This window comes from Poecilia reticulata, chromosome 12, assembly GCF_904066995.2.
Source record: "Poecilia reticulata chromosome 12, P_reticulata-male-v2, whole genome shotgun sequence".
NCBI lineage: Eukaryota > Metazoa > Chordata > Actinopteri > Cyprinodontiformes > Poeciliidae > Poecilia > Poecilia reticulata.
The window spans coordinates 8960375-8981517 of record NC_088841.1 but is presented as its reverse complement, the minus strand read 5'-3'; the positions used below and the strand labels follow the sequence as shown (position 1 = coordinate 8981517).

Sequence of the window (21143 nt, the reverse complement as noted above, 5' to 3'; positions counted from 1 at the left end):
TATACATTAATTTTTGCAGTGTAGTCCCTGACACACTCTTTACATGTTCCATATGTTGAGGTTTTATGTAATAAATAGAGAACACTAAGGAGCCATAAGAAAATCCATAAACTGGCAAAGATTGAGGTGCTGTTACATCATCAGATGTTTTTTTAACAACATACACGCGCTAACCGTCTCGCACCTACTTGGACCTCGCTTTTATGACGTGTGTCTTCTCAAGCCTCCTCCAAAGAGAGGTGCTTCTAAGAGCGAGGGTTAATCGGAGCGGCACATACTTGCAGAGGTGCCTGGGAGTGCAGCCCAAGGGAGGCCTGAGGATAATTACAAACGATTTGACAAACACAGGCTGGCGGCTCACCGAGACATTCTGATGGTAAGCCAATGGGTAAACAGAGCGCGAATGAGACGGAGGCTGCAAAACACGGAGACATGAGTTACACAACATTAAACATCCGACTGGAAACATGGATTGAAAGAAATAGGAACACTTTGCTCACTGAAGAGGATGGGAGCCATGAAGCAACAAGAAGCCAAATCACAGCTGAGAATAACCGTCTTCTGAATCCCGTGAAGCACCGCAGTTAAAATGCATCTTGGATATCGTAATTAAGACGGGTAAAGGCGACATTTTCTGGCCATAAATGTCCCATATTTTCAAGCTCATAATCATTATAATCTCTTTTGTGATCATCATCAGCACCAGCACTTGTGTAATTTTATTCCCAGATTCGAGCCTAATTACCCTCATTAGTAAATGTCACTGCAATCTGCAACCAGAGTCAGTGACTCAGTGGACCTTAAGTACTTCAGAATGTGTACTCGCAAGTGTGAGTCTGTGTGCTACATGTGATAAGACAGCTTTACCCCTCGGGGTTGATTTGTTTTTTGGGGGGGTTTCCCCCCTCCTGAAGGGGCAGAGCACAGCAAAGAGCCTGGCGTAGGACCCGATGCATCAGGAACCTGAATCATGTCCCACACCTTTAGCTAACCCTGGGCTAAATTAAGGGATGAACAAAGCAGATGGGGAAGGCTTGCAGGCCTGTCTCTGACTTTGCACTTCAGAGGTGAGAGTTTTCACTCCTCCTTTGGAGATTCTCGAGAAAGACCATCATTATACATTAATAGTGCAGGAGAATCCTCAATCGCCCCGCAGCGCCTTTGTTTGTATCCCTTATTGATTTATTTTTTTATTTTTTTCAGAATGGTTTTGATGAAAGTGCATGGACTGCACTCCATTTACTTCGACTTGGTGTGTATTTAGGTAAACCCTCGTACGTGTGGATGTACATTTTGTTTTATGGGCTTCCTTGGCTTGGTCTTTTACTGTGGAGTTACTTGTACGTTGTACATCAGTGGATACATATTTTGTAGTTTCTTTGTTTTTTTTTTACCAGATCCAAATACAATGCCATTCAGAAGGGATTTATTTCCTGTATTTGAGAAAAATATAACAAGCACAAAAGCCTCCAATACATTAAAGAAGTAGTTTTGCTGGATGGCTCTGCAGCAGCCTCTCTCGCTCAAGAAGAGGTAAGTTTGTGTTACGGTCCATGCACTGCAACGCAGTTGGTTTTCAATTATACTTGTTATTATGAAAAAAGTGCAGTTGTGGAGACAGTTGTGGATAACTGACCAATTATCCACTGGTCAGTTGACCAGTGGATAATTCATGTAATGCATGGAATGAAGGATTAGATGGGGAAAAAAGTACAAGGCTTAGTGACCTAAAAGAAAAGCAAAACACTGCCTTTTCCTGGAACTTTTGACCCTTAGATGAATTATTTATAGCTGCAAGTATATGTCCAACCAAACAACAAAGCAATGGGTCTGCTTTGAAGACATAGAAATTGCATTTCTATGATCTACAATACATAAAAAAAAGCACAATGTATTTTTTTTTCTTTTGCTAGACAATGTAATTTAGGAATTACCAGAATTATTTCTTAGTGTTTCTGATGATTGCTTTATTTTTCTTATGAGGCTTTTTAATTTATTAAGTAGCAAAACCCTCAGCATCGTTTTACCTCACAGCTGAGATGGAGTTGTCAGGTTTGGAAGCTTGTTCTTTTTTTCTTTAATGTGCAAATGATCATCATGGCCAAATATATATTTTTTTATTTTCATTAAATGACACATTTGTCCTGAAGACCCTTGTCTCTCCTTTTGTAGACTAGAATCTGGCTTTTTGTTGTTGTTTATTTTTTATTATTGGCTTCATCCTTTCAGCCCATATCAGCACAGAACTCATTTTACTTCAGATAATGAGACTCCTATCAGTTTTAGCTGGAATCTTAACATCCATCCATCCATTTTCTTGCACCCTTGTCCCTCAGTGGGGTCGGGAGGGTTGCTGGTGCCTATCTCCATCTAACGTTCCGAGCGAGAGGCGAGGTCACCCTGAACAGGTCGCCAGTCTGTCACAGGGCAACACAGAGACACACAGGACAAACAACCATGCACACACACACTCTCACACCTAGGGGCAATTTAGACAGACCAATTAACCTAACAGCCATGTTTTTGGACTGTGGGAGGAAGCCGGAGTACCCGGAGAAAACCCACGCATGCACAGGGAGAACATGCAAACTCCATGCAGAAAGACCGGGGCCGGGAATCGAACCCCGAACCTTCTTGCTGCAAAGCAACAGCTCTACCAACTGCGCCACTGTGCAGCCTGGAATCTTAACATAATTTATTTATTTATTTTGCTTTTCTTATGAGATGGACAAGCAAATTTAGCAACACATATGTTAATCTTTCTGACACTGAACCCACTTCCTTCCTGTACTTCATGTTGACTGGACATTTCACTGCAGTTTATGTTGCATATTTGCATCTGGAAATTGCCCTTAAGGATGAAGCAGAATTGTTGAGATCCAGATTTTGCTTCATATACTGGATGATTTGTTTACATTTTTTCACAATTTCCTGGAAGGAAGCAGAGTGTCTAAACTGACTTCAAACGATGTGCGAGTTAACCATTTAGTAGCTTAGAAAGCAACAATATCAATACCTGCCCTTTTCCAAACATAGTATTAGTGTATGAACTTTTCTGAGTCTCAAGCAAATCAATTTTCTCTGGAAAATGTTCTATCTTATTTCGGCATTTAGCAAATAGACATATTTTTGGTAAATCCATCTGACCTAAAGTAGCAAATGTTTCCTCTGATTCAGTGTCATCCAGTTATAAATAATTGGTTTTAACTGCAAACCCCTATGCTGGGGTTGATATTTGAGATAAAACCTAAAGCCTAAAGCATCTCCTAGTGGAAATGGTCAGTACGACTGCCACCAGTTGTCCAGTACAGCAGTTGGTTACCGTAGAGAGTGATTGCAGGCTGGTGGGCAAACATTGCCAGCCAAATAGTTGCACTGATTTATGGCCAGACCCTCCTGATGTGCTTGGGCTTCAAGATGTGACATGGTTCTGCTCCCCTGCTAAGTGCTTCAAGATTTCCAGCTCCAGACGGAAGACACCATGTCAAAGATGTAATCTGGAAAAGAAATGCGGTTTCAGTATTTTTAGAAACAAATTGCTTGGAGATTTTGACAGTCCCATATTAGCTTGTATTTAGCAGGAAAGCGTTTATTTTTTTTATTCTAGGCGCAAATCATTTGGCTTTTGTGAAGCTTTATCATATTCAAAAGCTCATCAAATTTGGCGGTGGCGTCAAGACTGCAAACAATTTACGTATTTTTTAGCATTCAATTGTAATTGGACTTCACTGTGCCCCCTAAGTTATTCCATCAGCTGTATCTTCTTACTACATCAGCCACTGCAGCATTTGTACACGCACAGCTGTGTAACCTTGCCTGGATCTCAACATTATTATTAATAGTGCTTTATACAAAAGGTGGAGCATATAATGATCACTTTTCTCCACCCATACATTTTTTGGTTACTCCCCGAATATTTCACTGTTTCAATGTTGCTTGGCATTTCTGTTTTTTGGTCTCGTCATAGATGGAATGTCATGCCACATGTTCTTTTCAGTTGTCATGTTTTTCTGCTGGAAGACATTGGCTAAGATAAGGCTACTTTCCATGACAGTCACGTTTTTTTGGTATATTTTTGGCCCTCATACAGAACAATCTCAGGAGGCGATTGAAAGAATTAATAGAATTTATTGATTAATCAATCTTTTTTATTGATTTGCACAGAGTTTGTGGAAGTCTGCTGGATAATGTGTTTGAACCACAGAACTTTGCAGAGAGTCTTGAGAGCTTGAAGAGAAACCAAGACAACACAAGGAGAAGAATCCAGGAGATAAAGGAAATAATAAAGTAAGGAATAAAGATGGGGAGGCACAGATTACTATGTACGTCTAACACTTAGGCGCCGGTGGACTGGCAACTGGCCCCTCTCATGCTCTGGCTGATGAAGCAGATGTGAGCAGCAACTTCCCTGCAGGCCATCTGCTAGTGGCCAACCTGCAAAAGCATTGGCGATTGCTAGTATTGGAGTTTGAACAGGTTATCTGCAAGTGCAAAGTGGCATTACTGTATTACACCACTGCTGTATGCACAAGACCTTCAAATGGCTATAACTTTAAGAAAATTTGCTTTTTACTAAAACTTCCTTTTTCTGTTACGTAAAACTAAATCGAGTGCAAAACATCGGATTTACCCATGTCATGTAAAGCAGTCGTGTGTAGCCTCATGAATAAAAATAAATGCATTGTACTTGCTTTGGCTGTTACAGAACAAAAAATGGAGTATGCCAAAAAAAACAACAAACAAACAAATAAATAAATAAAAACCATACAAACAGAACAATCTTTTGATACTCGGACCAATTAGAGCCAGGAGAAAGGCAGTATTGTGTGCACTTACCAAAGAGATAAACAGCTCTTCCTGGGAGACTTCTCCTTTTTCTCTCACTGTCTCTGGTTGGTCAGGTTTCAGTGACATTCACAGACACAAGAACTGAGCACAAACATGAGCAGACACACACACATACACGCACGCACACATACACATTTGCAAGCGCACACCTTATCGGACAAAGACATGGCCACCAGCTGGTGTGACCAAGGTCACAACGACTAGCTCTATGTGTATGGCAGTCACTCTGTTGAGCTAGTACCCTTGATATTAAAGTCATGGCCCATTCATCATTAGAAATCAGTATATTATCTTGATGTTTTGTCAAAAGCCCTGAAGGATTCAGGGCGGATTCAATGTCTCCCCAGTTTGTCAGTAAAAGTGCATTGTTTGCACATTTCGTTTGTCATCGTCCTGGAATACTAACCCTAGGGTCAAAACAAAAGCCCATTTGCTTTTAACTGCCTCTTGTCCTCATGAGTACAAGTCAATACTGTTTTCCTGCTAGTACATATTCAAAACTGCTCATGAATAGCAACAGAGGAAATGGTGTGTCACCATACTATTTTAAAAAGTTTGGAACGAACGGCATAAAACTTATCAAATTCACACAAGATGCTTAATACGAGCTTTCCATTATAGCCCCATTACAATACTGAATGTGCACAGAAAAGGAAAGCAAAGCTATAAGTGACTGAAGTAAGGGAACATGTGAAGCGTGCATCCAGGAGAAAAATACATTTACTGATGGCTTACAGAGTAATGGCGTGGAAGCTCCGGTTACTCATTAACAATCATGCACATACTCAAACGAGGCTGTCTAACTTCAGAGTGTGTAATACGGCTTTATTGAATCTAGAAAAAAAAACAAGAAAAAATACAATTTTACATCAAGGATTCAAAAATTCCAAAATGGCATCAACTTTAAAGGCCAGAAGTTGTGACTTTTGCACATTTCTAAAGGTTAGCTGCTTAAATAGTTTATAAGGGTTTTTCATGGCATTTTCTTCTTTTTGCAAAATAAGTTATTACGTTGTGCCTTTAGTGAGCTACAGAACACCGTCTACATTTCCCGTATGCCAAGGAAAAACCGTTTCAACTCATTTCGTCTTACCTCTTTTTGCATAGCTAATTGTTCTGTTCCTCACTAAGGAACATAATTATAATCCAGAATTTATTTATGGCTGTAAAATTTACATTCTAAATAGATATCCCAGCTGGCATTTGTCACAGGTGGGAAACTTTTGAGAGCAACACATTGTGATGTCTCATTTCTCTTCACTTACTTTATTGTTTTAAGGCTAACTTTGGAAAAGTAAAAAATGTTTGTTATGTTCTTCACTTTTATGTGGCATACATAAAGCAACCTGTACAACATATAGTGGTTTCAGTAACTCACCATGGAGTGAGTAGTCAAATTAACTAAATTGAAGGTTTTTTGAATATGGGGAGAACCTAAAGTGACAACTACAATTAAAGTCAAATATAAACCTCTGTTATCTTTGATTAAAAGTCAGTGATCACTGATTAGTCAAGGTCACTTCTGAAGAAACTTCTAATGACTGAAGCCTATTGGGCTGTTCTATTCTTAACATGTCAATGATGAGAAGTACAGTAGAATCAATAAAACTTTGTGAAAACTTATCCATTCAGGTTCATGAGAGGCCTTGTTTTTGATGATAGTTTATAAAGTATTTGTTTGGTTTTTTTTTAAATAGTTTCAATTCCTACTTTGTTGCAGTTCAGAGAACACTTTTTCCAGATTATGAAAACTAAATGTGTACATTTTTGAAAGTCTCGAAGGGCTCGTTCTCCCTAATGGGAAAATGGGCAACTTTTCGGATACTTTTTGTATGATTGAGCAATTTGAAAATGTACTTTTCTGATAGCAAATTTATACTACTGATTTTCACTGAGCACTTTTATTACATGCACCTTGCCTGTAACAAGTTGGACCTCCTATGCCATACTTTGTGGCATAGCTTCAATAAAATGCTGAAAGCGTTCCTCTGAGATGTTGGTTCATTTCAAGAAAATGACCCACACAATACTACACCACATGCAGCCTCAACTGTCGATTGTGTACAAGATGGATCCAACCTTTCACATCGATTCAAAAATTCAACTTGACCATATAAATGTATCAGCTGAAATCAAGACCCTCGAGACAAAAGCAGCTGCTTGCCATTCTGTTCTGACTTCTTACATCAGTAATGCTCTTCTACAGAAACTGCAACATATGTTTTAGCTTTTTTATTTTAATTTCTCTCTCTAAAACTTGGGGATTGCTGTGTATGAAGATCCCAGTAGATCAGCTATTTCTGAAAAAAAAAACTAGCCTGTTTAGGATCAACAACCATCAAATTTGAAAGTCTTTAACCCCATTATGGACCTATTTTGACTGTCTTTTGAACTAAGTTTTTACAGTAAAAAAATGTAACTTCAAATATAAGTAATGGATGCATTTCCAAACACCACTCAGAAATGGAAGGATAGAATAATTATTAAAAAGAATTCGTTTAGTTTTAGTTACTATAGGCTATGAATTAAAAAAAAAAAACACCTCTTGAATATTGGTCCCACACCTGCTGACAATGCATTTTGTGTAGAAATGACCCTGCCCTCCCCTTCCTTTTGTGATATCGTGTTCATCACAATGAGAAGCAGCTTTCCCTTTCTCTGCACCAAAGATTAGGCCACTAATCGTCGGTGAATCACACTTCCTAAAGCAAGTGAATATGTCTGACTCCTCTTATGTGTTATTTAGCTGGATCCTGTTTGCTAACATGTGTCTGGAGTTCAAACTAATTATTAACCCAGCTGAATGGTTCAAATCCCCATCCATTACAGTACCCCATAAAAATCAACCTTTTTTAAATTCACACTGAGAGGTTGTTATTTAATCTTGCATTACTGTCACTTTAATTATTTACAATGAAATTACTGGGAAGTTGTGTATCTCCTTGCTTGGAAGAACTCCTGCTCGATGTTTACATGGAACCAGATTATATTTACTTTGTCGTTACTAGTTTGTTTGAATTAATGTTAAGCCTTGACATTTGATATTTTCAGATGCGTGTGGCGCTAAATATTGTTTCACAGTAAAATATTTTGTTGGGAAACACAGTTAACATTTTAGGAGCAGGGTAGCTGATTTTATCCTCTGTCTTTCTATTCGGTACAATGACCTAAACAACAAAACTACGTACAAATTATTCAAAACGAAGTACCTTTATTTTCCCTCTAAAGTTAGTTATTTATTAAAGGACAATACTGAATATTGATCTCTGTGCTCCTCTTTTTTTTGCCTTTTTTTTTTAAGTTTAGTGGATTTTACTGTGTTGTTGTGTTCTGTCATTGTTATCCATTGTTAGCATGTTTCCAATTTCCAGTATTCTCGTTAGTATATATTATGTAATTTCTCCCTAGTCTCCCTCAGTTTTGACGTTTTTTGACGTTTTGACGGTCTCCTTTAGTTGACGCTAGCATAGACATCATGCTAGCGTCAACTAGCCTGTTCTCTGTTGGTCTGATTAGCGTAGCACTGGATCCTCCTCTTAGGTTCTTCTGTAAGTCCTATGTCAGACATCAGGTCTGTTGTGACCCGTTTGTGTAAGTTTGTCTTTTTCATTCTAATTCAGTCAACATCCTGTCTACATCCTGTTGGCGTTTTGTCTTCCAAAACCAAAATATATGAAAAACGGTGAATTTCCAGAAGAATAAAGTATGTTTCATCATGTGCATTATTACCCAAGTTACATAAATGGAAAAATATATGCAGTCAAAATGGTTCCAGCAACGTTAATTTTATGATTGTATGGCTGCCATGAGTTTTATTGGTAAAGTACTCACGTGGATATGCTAGATATTGATGTGTACCTTAAATCAAAATGGATTTAAATCAAAATGGATTTAAGGTACAGGCTCCAAGGCAAAATAAACTGCAACTCAATGCTTTTACAAAGTTGCATGTGTAGTATTAGTGCTTACTAATGGTCACTCTGAAACCATATTTAAAGAAAAAAGCTCTGAACAGACCTGCTAACCAGCCATTCATTTGATTCAGGTGAGTCGAAGCAGGGATTCATCTGAAAGTTGCAGGATGGCAGCTCTCAAGAACTGGATGTGAGCACCCTGGAAATAACTTATTGGTGCTTTTGGCAGTGTGGGAAGACACCCAAGTCCTGCTAGAAAATAAAATAAGCACTCCCATAGCTTGTCAGCAGAGGGAAGCAAGAAGTGAGCTAACGTAAGCTGCTCTTACTTTGAATTTTATTAAATACAGTGGTCCAACAGTGGTAAATGACATGGCACTCCAAATCACCATTTCAGAAAGTTCACACTGAACCTCAAGCAACTTGAATTATGTGCCTCTCCACTCTTCTTCCAGACTCTGGGGCCTTGATTCGTAATTGAAATGCAAAGCATTCACCTGAAAAGTCGACACTATGGCCCATTCCTTTTTCTCACTGGACCAGGTAAGACGTTTGTGACACTGTTTCTGGTTTAGAAGTGGCTTAACTGAGGAATTGTTCTGGCCCGTCCTCTGGATATAGTCCACACCTTTCATGTATTGTATAGGGTTTGCTTCACAATACTTCTAAGGCTTGTTGTTGGCTCTTATTCCTACCACACTTTATTTTCTGCTCTGCTTTCTACTAATATGCCTGCATACAGCTGTCTGCAGTCTTTTATAATTCACAACTTGCAAGTATCCATTAATATTTCAGGCTAACATGACTATAACTCTCTATTTCTTTATTAGTCTTATGTAATGTTTGATTTTCTGAAAAACAGAGTAAAATATTTTCCCTAAAAATGATCAGAGATAAATGCTTGAATTATACCATTTGTGACAGTATAATTTGTAAAAGGTGCATTTCCTGAAATAAATTAACTTTTTGGTTATGTTTAAAAGTACTGAGATGCACTTGCATAAGGAAATAGGAACGGCTTAAAGTGGTAGTGTGACATAATTAAGGCAGACTTATGTTTTAGTATTTCCCCCCCATGAGGGCTCCATTAAACCCTCCCGCTCTTAGAGGCAGACGTTTCAAATAGTCGGTTACGGTGACGGCTCATCCACCCAACAAAGTCCGAATCTCAACAGAAATCCAAACAAGCAACTTTTTTTCTTTCCACCACCCCTCAACCCCCCCCCCCCCATTTTTTTTTTTTTTTTTTTTTTTTGTCTTTTAAATCGCTGTCCGTGGTGGTCAGTTTACACGTTACGCATATATTTCTCATGATCTTGCTGCTGCGGTGGAATAGGAGGGTCCACGGTGCGGATCGGTGCGGTGTGGAGTGGAAGAGAAGGCGGTGAGTCAGTGGTACAGCAATCGAGGGCAGGGCGGTACAAGGGAAGAAGACGCAGCCTTGGAGCGCGCAGCGCATACGGAAGGGAGCCGCTAACTGACAGCCGGAGAGGAACGGAGCGCCCCGCTCGGCTCACTGGCGCAGAAGAGCACGCTAATCTTCCCTCCTCACACCCGTCTTGTCAAAGGCTTCTCTGTGATACAACTGGCGCAAATGGGCTACGGGAGGCTCTGTCCACCAGCGGGTTTGGCATAAAAGCTTTTCCGACGCGTAAACAAGTAGGAGAAGGGGGGGGCAAAGAGGACACCGCTGCTTTACGACTTCATCCAAATTCACTTCAAATAAACGCACTCCAACTTGGTCAGCCTTCTTAACTCTCTTCTTAAGAAGTGGACGGACAAATATATATATTGGCGTAGAGAAAAAAAAGATACTGTGCTCCTACTCTTGGCATCATTTGTTGGTTTCTTCGTTTATTTTCATCGAAATCTTGATGCATATGGGAAGCAAGTAAAAGAAAAAATGATTGCAGCCTTCAAATAAAACACGTGTGTTACCCTATTGAGATGGAATTATGATCGGACGCTGAGGAAACTCCGGGGAGGAATTTAAATCTCATTTTGGTGCGCAATTTGTGCGGCTGAAGAACTTACAATCCTTATTACTATTTTCTTCATCTTTTTTTTCTTTTTCTCATGGAGTAGGCTTAAATACCATGCATTGACTTTGAGGGGTACATATTAATGTGAAAACCAATAATAAAATAAAGTGGGTTTATTCTCTGACGCCCGGAAAGAAGAAAGACGGATCTGATGCGCACCTTCTCCGTGGGATGGTAAATGACGGATGGGGAATCATGAATAGCTCTTCAGAACTCGAAGATGGAACTCGCCATAAAAACCAGGTATGTATGAATGTGTCTGTGTTTGCGCCTCCCTGACACTGTGCCGTGTTTCCGAGGAGTGGTGCATCTGCTTGGTGCAATGTTACCACGCTGGATTTGGTGGTGGATTTGCCTCACGGGCGAATCTCTGCACCGTGGAGACGTTATTACAGGACATAGCTGCAGATGAGCTTCTGCTCTTGTCACACAAATCCCGCATAAATCCCGTTTAGCGGGAATGTTAACGTTTTCATAGAAACTAGTACATTTTGGAAGTAGTAAAAAAAAGAAGAAGAAAAAAAATCATCACTGTGGGCGATAACTGTTTGCGCATCTTGGCTGCGTCTTCGGCACACTTCATCTTCATGTAGAGCTCAGGGCTGTACGCATGTACGCTGCTGTCTGGAAATCCTCCGAAACTTGGCATACGGACGGCTTCTTGCTTTCAACACCCCTCCTGAGCCGTTTAGGCTGTCTCCCCGCTCGGATGAATTGAGACAGGAGCGGACGCGCGTTGTGTTGCAGTCAGGCAAGCTCACTTTGGGGAATAGTCAATGTGTTTTCACAAGGTCAGTGGAGGGTTATTGACAGCCCATAAGGGAGAGGAGCTCCCTTGGAGCGCGGAATCGGATTTCGGGGCACTATTAGAGCTCGCCGCCTGTGCCAACCCAGGGCAGCAAAAACACCGTGAACCTATTTGTCCTCCCCTAATTAGAATGAGGACAGGTTGTTATGCTTGATGAATGCATTAAAAGGAGGAGGGAGATCATTTTCTACACCCTTCCGAGTTTCAAAATGAATTTTTAATTGTTGTTGCATGATATGGAGGACAAAAAAAAGGAATAAGACATTTTCAAGGTTTTGGGACCATTTTCGGTGCCGAAGCTAAATCAGATCACAAAACATGTTTAAAGCTCCTATCCCGTGAGGGGAAACCTGCCAATGGCGCGTGTCCTCTAGGCTGAGCCAGCCTGAGGCACAAGCAAACTACGCTGCTGCTTTCAGCGCATAGACCAACAGGGGGGCCCCAAGGTGTGTTGAATTGTTACACTGTTCAACACTTTGAACAGTGCTGAACAGTTCAACACTGTTCAAGGTGTTGAACTCAATATTTGAATGAAATATTGCCAGTAACTTGAATGACAACCTAAAATGTTATTACTTAGAATGCATAAATTTTACTCGATCAATTTAAAATATTTGAATGTAGAATTTTGATAGGGATCTTCTACCATGCCCCTTAACCTCTACACACAAACACAGTGGGACCGCTGTTTTGACACACTATGGGAGGATTAGCTACTGAAAGGCTATGGCTAAAGAAGCTGACTCTTATGGACTTTAATGGAAAGTTGAGTGGAAGTAAAAGGTATGATAGAGAACAAATGGACAAATAATGGGTTACATCACTGTGTGTGTCCTGAACACACACAGTGATGTCTCCAGGTAGTGGAGAATCCGTTTTTGAATTGAATTACTAAGATAACTCTTCCATGATGTTGTTTTTGACATACTGGCATGCACCTGTAGATCTCAAAATATTTGCGGTAGAGATGCACCCGTCTTGGAAGGCTCTGATTAGCTGACTACAATTTTTAATATTTTTGACTTCTTTTTTTAAGAACTACAAAGAAAGAGTGTTCTGGACCACTTAATCAGAGTGGTTAGTATTTATTATAGGTTATTTGCTCAGTGAGCAGTGCTACACCACAGTTTCTGTAGATGTTCCTTAACAAATGCAAACCCTTATCCTAACTCTAAAGGTGTTAAATGATAGAAATTTACCAAAAATAGCTAACTTTCAGTCTTTACTCTGTATCAACTTCCAGAGAGAAGAATGTTATGATCTTGTAATGCTTCCATATGGTGCATTTCCTGATGGGCGGGAGTCCAATTTTTGACCATTAAGGGGTTAAGCCATGATTAACTGGTTATGCATTGTTGCTGTGGTGGGAGTATATGGATCATAGGCAAGTAGAGGAGTCGTGATGACTAAAATCAGTTGAGCTTCATTTGTCAAACCTCACAGTTGTGAGACGTTGATGCAACCCCTTTTTATTTGCTACAAACAGGCCATCTAAAAACAAAAGAAACGTGAATACAGACCTGGGCTGAAGACATAATGAATGGAAAATAATATGTGATGAGTAACGTGTCATTTTGCTTTCTGTGTTTAGTTGTGGGAGCTGGGGTGGGGATCTGAATAACTCATTGATGCTTGCTGGGAAGGTTAGAGAATGACAAGACAACAAATACCTTCCATAAGCTTAATGCTCGCTGCGACAGACGGCATCAGGAGGGACGTAGGATGAGATGAGAAGCTCACAATGCTCCCCTCCATCTCTCTCCTCCTCCCCACATCAATCTGTCTTCTTCCCCTGCCGTTTTTTTGCCATCACACACAGCCGCACGCAAAACTCTTTCTCACTGCAAACATGTACGTGTGTGATCCTCTCGCCGTCTCTGTAATCTTGAGTGCTTACACCAACTGTTTATCTCTAAGCTCGTGCTTCTGACAAGACATTTCAGAAGGAGTGGGGAGTGGTCAGGTAGTGGAGATCTCTTAGAGGTGAGATGACTGAATATGGCAAGAGATTTTTTTTTCCATGTCAGCCTGCACATCATGAATGTGTAAGGCCTCAGTTTTGTGTTTTGTAAGCGGAGGATGGCAGATGTAGTAGTATTGAGATTTAAATACAATCAGCCTTGAAATCTAATTTACTGTATCAAACCTAACAGAGATTTTCCGATATGCTCTTACCTTAATGTATTATAAGTGAACTCCAGGGCAAAACATCCATATTAAGCATTATTGATGGAAATAGAAACGAGGTTTGCTTTTGCTTTCATTGCACCACTAAAAGATGAACTGTGCGATTATACTATAACGCTGGATGATGGGTTGCTGTTTTGTATTTATTTACTAGGGCTCCTCTATCAAGACACCAGCATGGGAGTTGATGGCTTGAACAGTTTAATTTGTTTCACATGCAGTGTATATGGCTCTACACCATGTTTACCTGTGTGATTTCTCCTATTTACCGAACTGGGCCTGTGCTTTCAGACACACAGCCAGTATAACTGAGAAGGCAGTGAGGCCCAGTGGGGTTGCCCCCCTCGGACTGGAGGCAATCAATATCTCTCTGAGATCACCAAAGTTTCCAGAGCAGTGAAAGGACTCTGTAGAGAGAGTTGGAGAGAGAGAGAAAAAACACAAGTAGCAGCTGTGCCTTGGCCACTTGGAAAACTCAGAAATCACAAAATTTGTGGGTTTATGCTGTCCAAGCTTCCCTGGTAGAAGCCTGAACCAACATGAACAGATCAAAGTAAACAATAGATCAATATGTTGGAAAACCACCAAATGCTTAGCCGACCACATTTATTAGCACCCCTGTTGAAGACGTTTGAAAAGTTTTCATATTCCCCTGGACTGGTGGTGATATAATCTCAGTTAGATTTTCAAAAGAGAAAAATAGCTGTTTAATTTCAATACATTGAGTGGAAAAAATAAAAAATCACCACTGGCACAATTTTTTTTGCCCCTTCTGTCAATATTTCTGCAACCGTCTTTGCCATTGACACGAAACCAGGTCTTCTCTGAAGAAGTTCTAGAAGGTTGAGGCAAGTCAAATCGAACCGTTGCTAGAAAAGTCACGATTGTCTATTTCCACTATGACTTTGTGTTTGCATTCATGAAAGTAGCAAAATTGAAATCATGCTTTCATTCCATGAGCTACACATCATTACCATGCACGCACAATCAGTTGAAAAGTCCTGACATGAAATAAGAGGCTGAAGTCCACCCACCACTGATAGATGTAAGTAGTAGATGGATGGATGGAGAGAGAGAGAGATGGTTTTATTTGTCCCCAGAGGAAAATTGGTCTGCAGACTGGTGATCAGACATTTGCATGATAAAACGGCTACATGCAAACACCAACATAATACAATAACATTAACAGCAAAGTAGTTTGATGCCTCAGTAATTTATGCTATCTTTTCTTAAAAAAAGATACACTGCTTCTTGAGAATACAGGCTAGTAGGCTACAAGACGATTGTAGAGCAAGTGTGACGTGCAATGCAAAGACGGCTGCTGATGCTGCTGCTGCACAGAGTGTGGGTGCACACAGAGGGGAGTATCATATCATCCTTCAGTGTCCGTCTGTACGGGAACAATGTTGATCAGCAGAATCTGATAACATGCTGTGAATGAAGTGCAACAGGTTTGCTTGTGTTTAAAGCATGAAGTATATTTGAACAGGCTGGCTGCATCAGCACCGTTCGTTAGGGGAAATCTGCAATGCTGCAAGGTGTAAGCCATGCCCCATTTGTTCTGCAACCCCTGCTGCCTGATCTGAAAGCACACAAGACCTGTGATCTCACCTGATCAGCTGGTACGATGTGACAGGACGAACTGATCTGTTTCAGTGGTTTACTGATTGATCGCTTAGGATCATAGTTCTGCAATGATATGCAAATTTTGGGGTAGTTAAAATTTTCCCTTAACATGTCACTTTATTCTGACTATTCTTTCATTAAAGTTCAAATGTGAGTAGATTTTCTTAAATGAGAGGACAGATGAGGTGGACCTTTTAATCTCATCTGACCTAATCATGTGTTTTCATTTCTGTACAACAGAGAGTAAATATTTTAAAAATATAAATAAAACAACAAACAAAAAAATCCTTACAATAAAAATGTTACATTATAGGGATTCCTAGATACCTTAATTTAAAGAAAAGCAATTTTTGCTAAAAAACAAATTTTTCTCAAATTTTAAATGGCCATTCCTACATTTTTCACAGAAACAGTGAACAGTAGTGACAAAAGAGGATTCTTTTTACACTTCTTTGCAGGGCTGCAAAAAAACAAACAAAAAAAACACAAAAAAAAAAACGTCTGGCTCCGTAAAATGAAAGATTTACCTCCGGAAGATGAGAAACAAAGCTATTATAAGCACACAACCCTTTGCTATCGCAAGTGTATCAGAACGAGACTCTGCAGCGACCTAATTAGAAATGATATCAGGGTCGGATGTCCCTGCCAGGATTTATCTGTCTGCAGTAACTCAGTTAAACACACACCCACATGTGGTGGCACAGACCATTCGCACTTCGACAATGTCATAAAGTGCCGTTTTGTTGGGACCTTTGCCATCACAAATCATCACAGAGGGAGGTCTTTAGTGTCAACTGTCAACATGATGGATTACTGCTGTAAAGCTGTGTATTTTAAGCCAAAACTCAATCCTTTTAGCACATTAGTCAACGAGTTCTATGGGCTAAATGCGTTTTAACAGTGTCTAAAGGCTGGCAATGGAGGAAAAGAAACAAAGACATGAATTAATTGCAATAGCGCTCCATCAACTCTTGAGCCTTCACATGCAGAGTACTCGAGACAGGCTGTCATCACACAAGTCAAAATGCCTTCTACTCCCTCGAATCTGGGTTGAAAAGCCTCTTAAGGGTTCAAGCACGTTTTTAACCAAAACATCATAATGCAGCCAGATTTCTTTAACTTTAAACCAATTAATGCAGTGTCCTTTAAACCACTGGTCATGTTTTCTTGGAAGCAAATTAATTGTAACACCAAACAGCTTTAAAATCTGCAGCACAATTTAAATATGAAAAGGTTCACAAGAGCCTTAAGGGTTATTGATGAGACCACAGACTAACAGAACCAAGCTATGGGTAAATGTCAGCTGATTTTTAAGTTTGACTGAAGAGTTTGACATATTGTGGCAAATGAATGTAAAATCTGCTTAAGACAACAGAGCTCAAAAGTGAAATAACAAATCGCTTGAGAGCACAGAATCCTTTGACGGTTCCGATTTAAAGCTTTGTGTAAGACGGAAAAAAGAAAAACCCTGACAGCTCTGCTCAGCAGCTGTCACTTAGTCACATTTGACAAATGCATCAGAGGTTGGCATGGCCGTTTACCTAGTATATGCGACCAAAAAACTGCTCACTATATCCAGCATTTATCTCTATATTCATCTGTCTCTATCTCTATGTATCTCCACCTATTTATCTCCCTATACCTTATTATGGAAGCTTGTTTGATGCCTTGAAAATGTGGCCATATCCTAAAATCTTGCCACATGTCAACCACAATGAGGAATAATTACGCAGTGGAAATTAAATAACTTTACAACAACTGTAAATGTAAAATGTGTTGCAGGCGTTTGAGATGAACCTCTTTGCTGTCATATCTCCCAAAAATCCATTGTTGAAAGCCCAAGTTTGCCACAAGCCATGAAGGGGTCACAATCATTTTGGGTGGGTGGTTTAGGAGGTATATGAATGCACTCCTCACATTTCTGATTTATTCTTGTTAAAAAATGTTGAACTAATGTAAAAAGAAAATAAATAAATTCTGACTGTTCATAATAATGCACTACTTTGTGTTGAGCATATAAAATCTTATTGGAATACATTGAAATGTGTTTAGCATGACAAAATCCAAAAAAATTGGAGGTATGAATTCTTTTGCAGGGCATTAATGCTGATTTATTTTTTATTTTTCTAAAGCTCCTTCAGGAATTAATTGATATCTAAACAAGATCAATTTTGGGTAAAGAAAGTGATTTTATTGCTGTTAATGGATGAGTTAATTAAGAACATGCATGTAGAGTTAGCAAATGACAGCCGAGATCAGAAAAGATGGACATTAATTGTACATAAGTACCTTTTTTTTTTTTACTACCCGTCCAGTTTACGGAGTCAAAAGATGCCAGCTTAAGCCGTCACTTGCCACAGCTTGTTAAAAAGCCTTACGAAAATTACAGTTAATAAGATAATATGTGCAAAGTGAAAATTGCTACCTTAATGTTATGATTTTGATTAATTGTACAACTATAATAATCATAATTAGAACATTCATCTGACTTGTAGAGTAATGATATGACATTTAGATTTGTACAAGCACATTTCATATGCTTCTGTTTGGGAGGAAGGATTTTTAACACTGGAAGGTTGTCATGGCGCGGTGTGTGTATTAGATGTCTGTAATCTGTTTTTATTTTTGTTTTGTTTTTTTTAGGGTGCCCTTGTCAAACTAATGCACTTGGCGATCCAGCCAGAGGTGAAAGAGGATGTGGACTGTAGCAAAAACAGAGCAAAGAGACTGGTTCACTGAGTCTGTGATTTCCCTTTGGGGGGGAGGGGTCATGCCATGGCAGCAGTGCAGCCTTTAACAACCTCAGCATCAGTTTTCCCTGCCCGGTGCTGGGTGGCATCAAGAAAACGTATGATAGGACATTTTCAACCTTTACGGGGGCTTCATTCTTTTGTCCTTCTCACTTTTCATTTATGTGTGTGCAGACTTTCATGCCCCGTCAAAGCCTACGACAAGAAACTGGCAAATGTTGTGAAAAGAAAAAGAAAAAAAGAGCACACAGCGTTATAAGCGTTAGTGTTTATATTTTCTGCATGTGTATATATTTATGTATACTCGTGGGCCTTGTATTTGCGATTGGCACAACTAAACTTCGGTTTGTGTAAGTTGATGAGTACAGGTGGATCAAAATATCTGATTATCACCAAGGAGTAAATGTATACAAAAAGTTTATATAAAAAAGTTTAAGGTATTTTTCTACAGCTAAATGTGGTAGTGGGTCACTTTTGACCCGCAAGACAACGACAAACAAGCTAAGCATTTTTCATCATACTAATCTTATATTAATAAAATCTTGTCATTAACACATTTAAGCTGAATCTAGCACTTTTGCAGCAATGCACATTTGAAACACCTTATCAATGTGTCTTATAACCATATTTCATAATTTATTGACCCTCTACATCAAATAAACAGCAAGAAAATACTGTAAGAGATGACACTAATTTCATGCTTACGATAATTGCTCTGACTAAAAAGTGGCTAGCGATATGACTACAATGAGAAAATTACCTGTAAAGAGAGAAAATGTGCAGAAAAACTAAGGTGATCAACACAGCTGTGAAAGGTGACTTATCCCTCGAGAGGAAAACAGCAAAGCATTTAGAGAAAAAAGTTATTGAACCAGAACCGTCTGAGTGTGCAGGAAAAAGCAGGATGACACTGAGATAGAGATAGTGGAGGAGAGAAACCATGAGCAACAACTCAAAGAAAAAAAAAATTTGATTACTTGGTAGAGATGATTAAAAAAAAACAAGGATAAAAGATGAATCCTTAACTATTGTTTGGGGACATAGTAGCCTGATGCTGCTTTATCAATAACATGGTTATCTTTTATTTCAATGTAAATTATTAAAATCACTGACTAAAGTATTATGGTTCATATCCTTGAAATAGTTATATGCTTTTAAAAGTCTGGACTCATTCTCGAGGTCTGACAACTACAATTGAGTAAATCCTTCAAACTTCAAAGTAAATATTTTATGTGGTCTAAATAGCATTCCATAAGCTATGAAAAAAACTGTTCAAATTTGGTTTCCACAATACATGTTAGAGATTTTCAAGAGAGCTTCCTTCAAAATAAAATAGCTGTCATTCTCACTTGATGTAGGATTTCAATCACTCCAAGGTTCCACTTTATTTATTTTTTTCTTTTAATAATATACCAGATGTTTTCTGCAGCACTTCAGCTGTTTAGTCCTTTAAATCTTTTTTTTTTCTGCTGCTGTCCTGCTGTAGTGAGAGCAGAATGAAGGCCTTGCCGAGGTTAAAGACATCATTTTAACAGCAGCTTGGATTGGTGCAAAATCTCATTAATGATGCCCTCGCATATGGGTAAGCATTATGCAGTGTGGCTGTGTACATTCCAAGCAGATATGATTTTATTGCATCATATTGCATTACATCTTGTATACAAATAATTTTTTTGTAAAACCAGCAGGACAGACGGCTCAGACCACAAAATAAAGGATTCTATTGTGTATTATTATTATATTTGGAATAAATAATGAAGCTTTACATTATATCTACTGTTGGGATTATATTTGTTTGGAGGTTGTCCTGGGCTCTTTGTTTACCATTTGTATTATATTTTTCTTCAATTTGATGTCAAATATCCTACCTGCAGCCACAGCCAGGTATTTTGACTAAAGTCCAGTGGACATTAAACTTCTAAATAAGTGTAGTCTTCAAGCATTAAGTTGCCTGGAAATGGTTTTATAGGCAATACCTTTTAACATGCTTGTCTGTAATTTAAAAAAAAATTCCGATGTCCCAGGACAATTCTCTTTCACTTCCATGTTCATTGTCACCATGTTACCAAACAGCACATTGACTCCATGTCACCCTTTTAAAAAACTGAAGTTTGAGGACAAATGTCATGCTATTTAGAAGATGTGCCTTAGTTTAACATGTCCCAATTGTCAAATTACTTTCATTTAAGGGCACTATTATTTTTGTCCAGGCTTGTTTTACTGGTTTTCTTTTTTAAAATGATTATCTCATTTTAATTGGTTATATTTTTCCAGTAATGTTTTACTTATTATTACTTCTCTCAGGTTCAAGTTGTTTCAGTGACTGTTACGGGTTTTTCGATAATTAACAGAGGTGTGCCAACGAATTTGCAAGTAATTTTTCCTGCAGTTTCATCTTCCTGTTTTTTGAACGTTTAACTGAGCCAGTTCACGAGGTAGCAGTTAGTGTTGCTTTTATGTTTATCAAGGATGGAAAAAAAAAATTCTGGTCATGTTACTGATTTTTCTTTGGGGCTTTTGTTGCATATCAAAACTGACTTTAATTGGCACTGCAATTAGCGTGCACTATAATCAATTTCAAAGCCTTTACATTACCCTGTGTTGCCTATTCTCTTTCGGGAATGCCTTCACAAAAACAATTTTAATTGCATCTTGTTTTTATTCAGTTTATCTTTTCATTGCCAGCATCTTTCACACACACACATAGCACAAAACCACAGTCATAGGTGAGATCTGTTGTTTTATCTTTAGTGAATAGTGTGATGGTTAACAGAAGAGTGGGCCTGTTGTTAGAAATAAAGGTATGAACATGTGAGAGGAGTCTGTGTGTTGGTGGAGCATAGCAGTAATGAGCCATTACTGTCAAGTTGTTACATAAGTAAGCTTTTTCATAGAAAGTCATTTAGCACCTTAATGGAGCAGCATGCTCTTTTGTGTAGGACTGTTATGCAGAGAGATCCATTTTGTG

General features: G+C 39.0%; 1 protein-coding gene across 2 annotated transcripts in view; it reads left to right on the top strand.

Annotated features, from left to right (window-relative positions):
• The first annotated feature begins 10037 nt into the window (after positions 1-10037).
• fibcd1b (fibrinogen C domain containing 1b) overlaps positions 10038-21143 on the top strand; it is a 151462-nt gene continuing 140356 nt past the window's right edge. Inside the window, exon 1 of one of the 2 annotated variants that reach the window (XM_081613124.1) lies at positions 10038-11047. In XM_081613124.1, coding sequence (XP_081469250.1) covers positions 10976-11047 — 72 coding nt within the window. In that variant the 5' untranslated portion in view covers positions 10038-10975. The remainder of the gene's footprint in view (positions 11048-21143) is intronic. The other variant, XM_081613125.1, reaches the window with a different exon arrangement.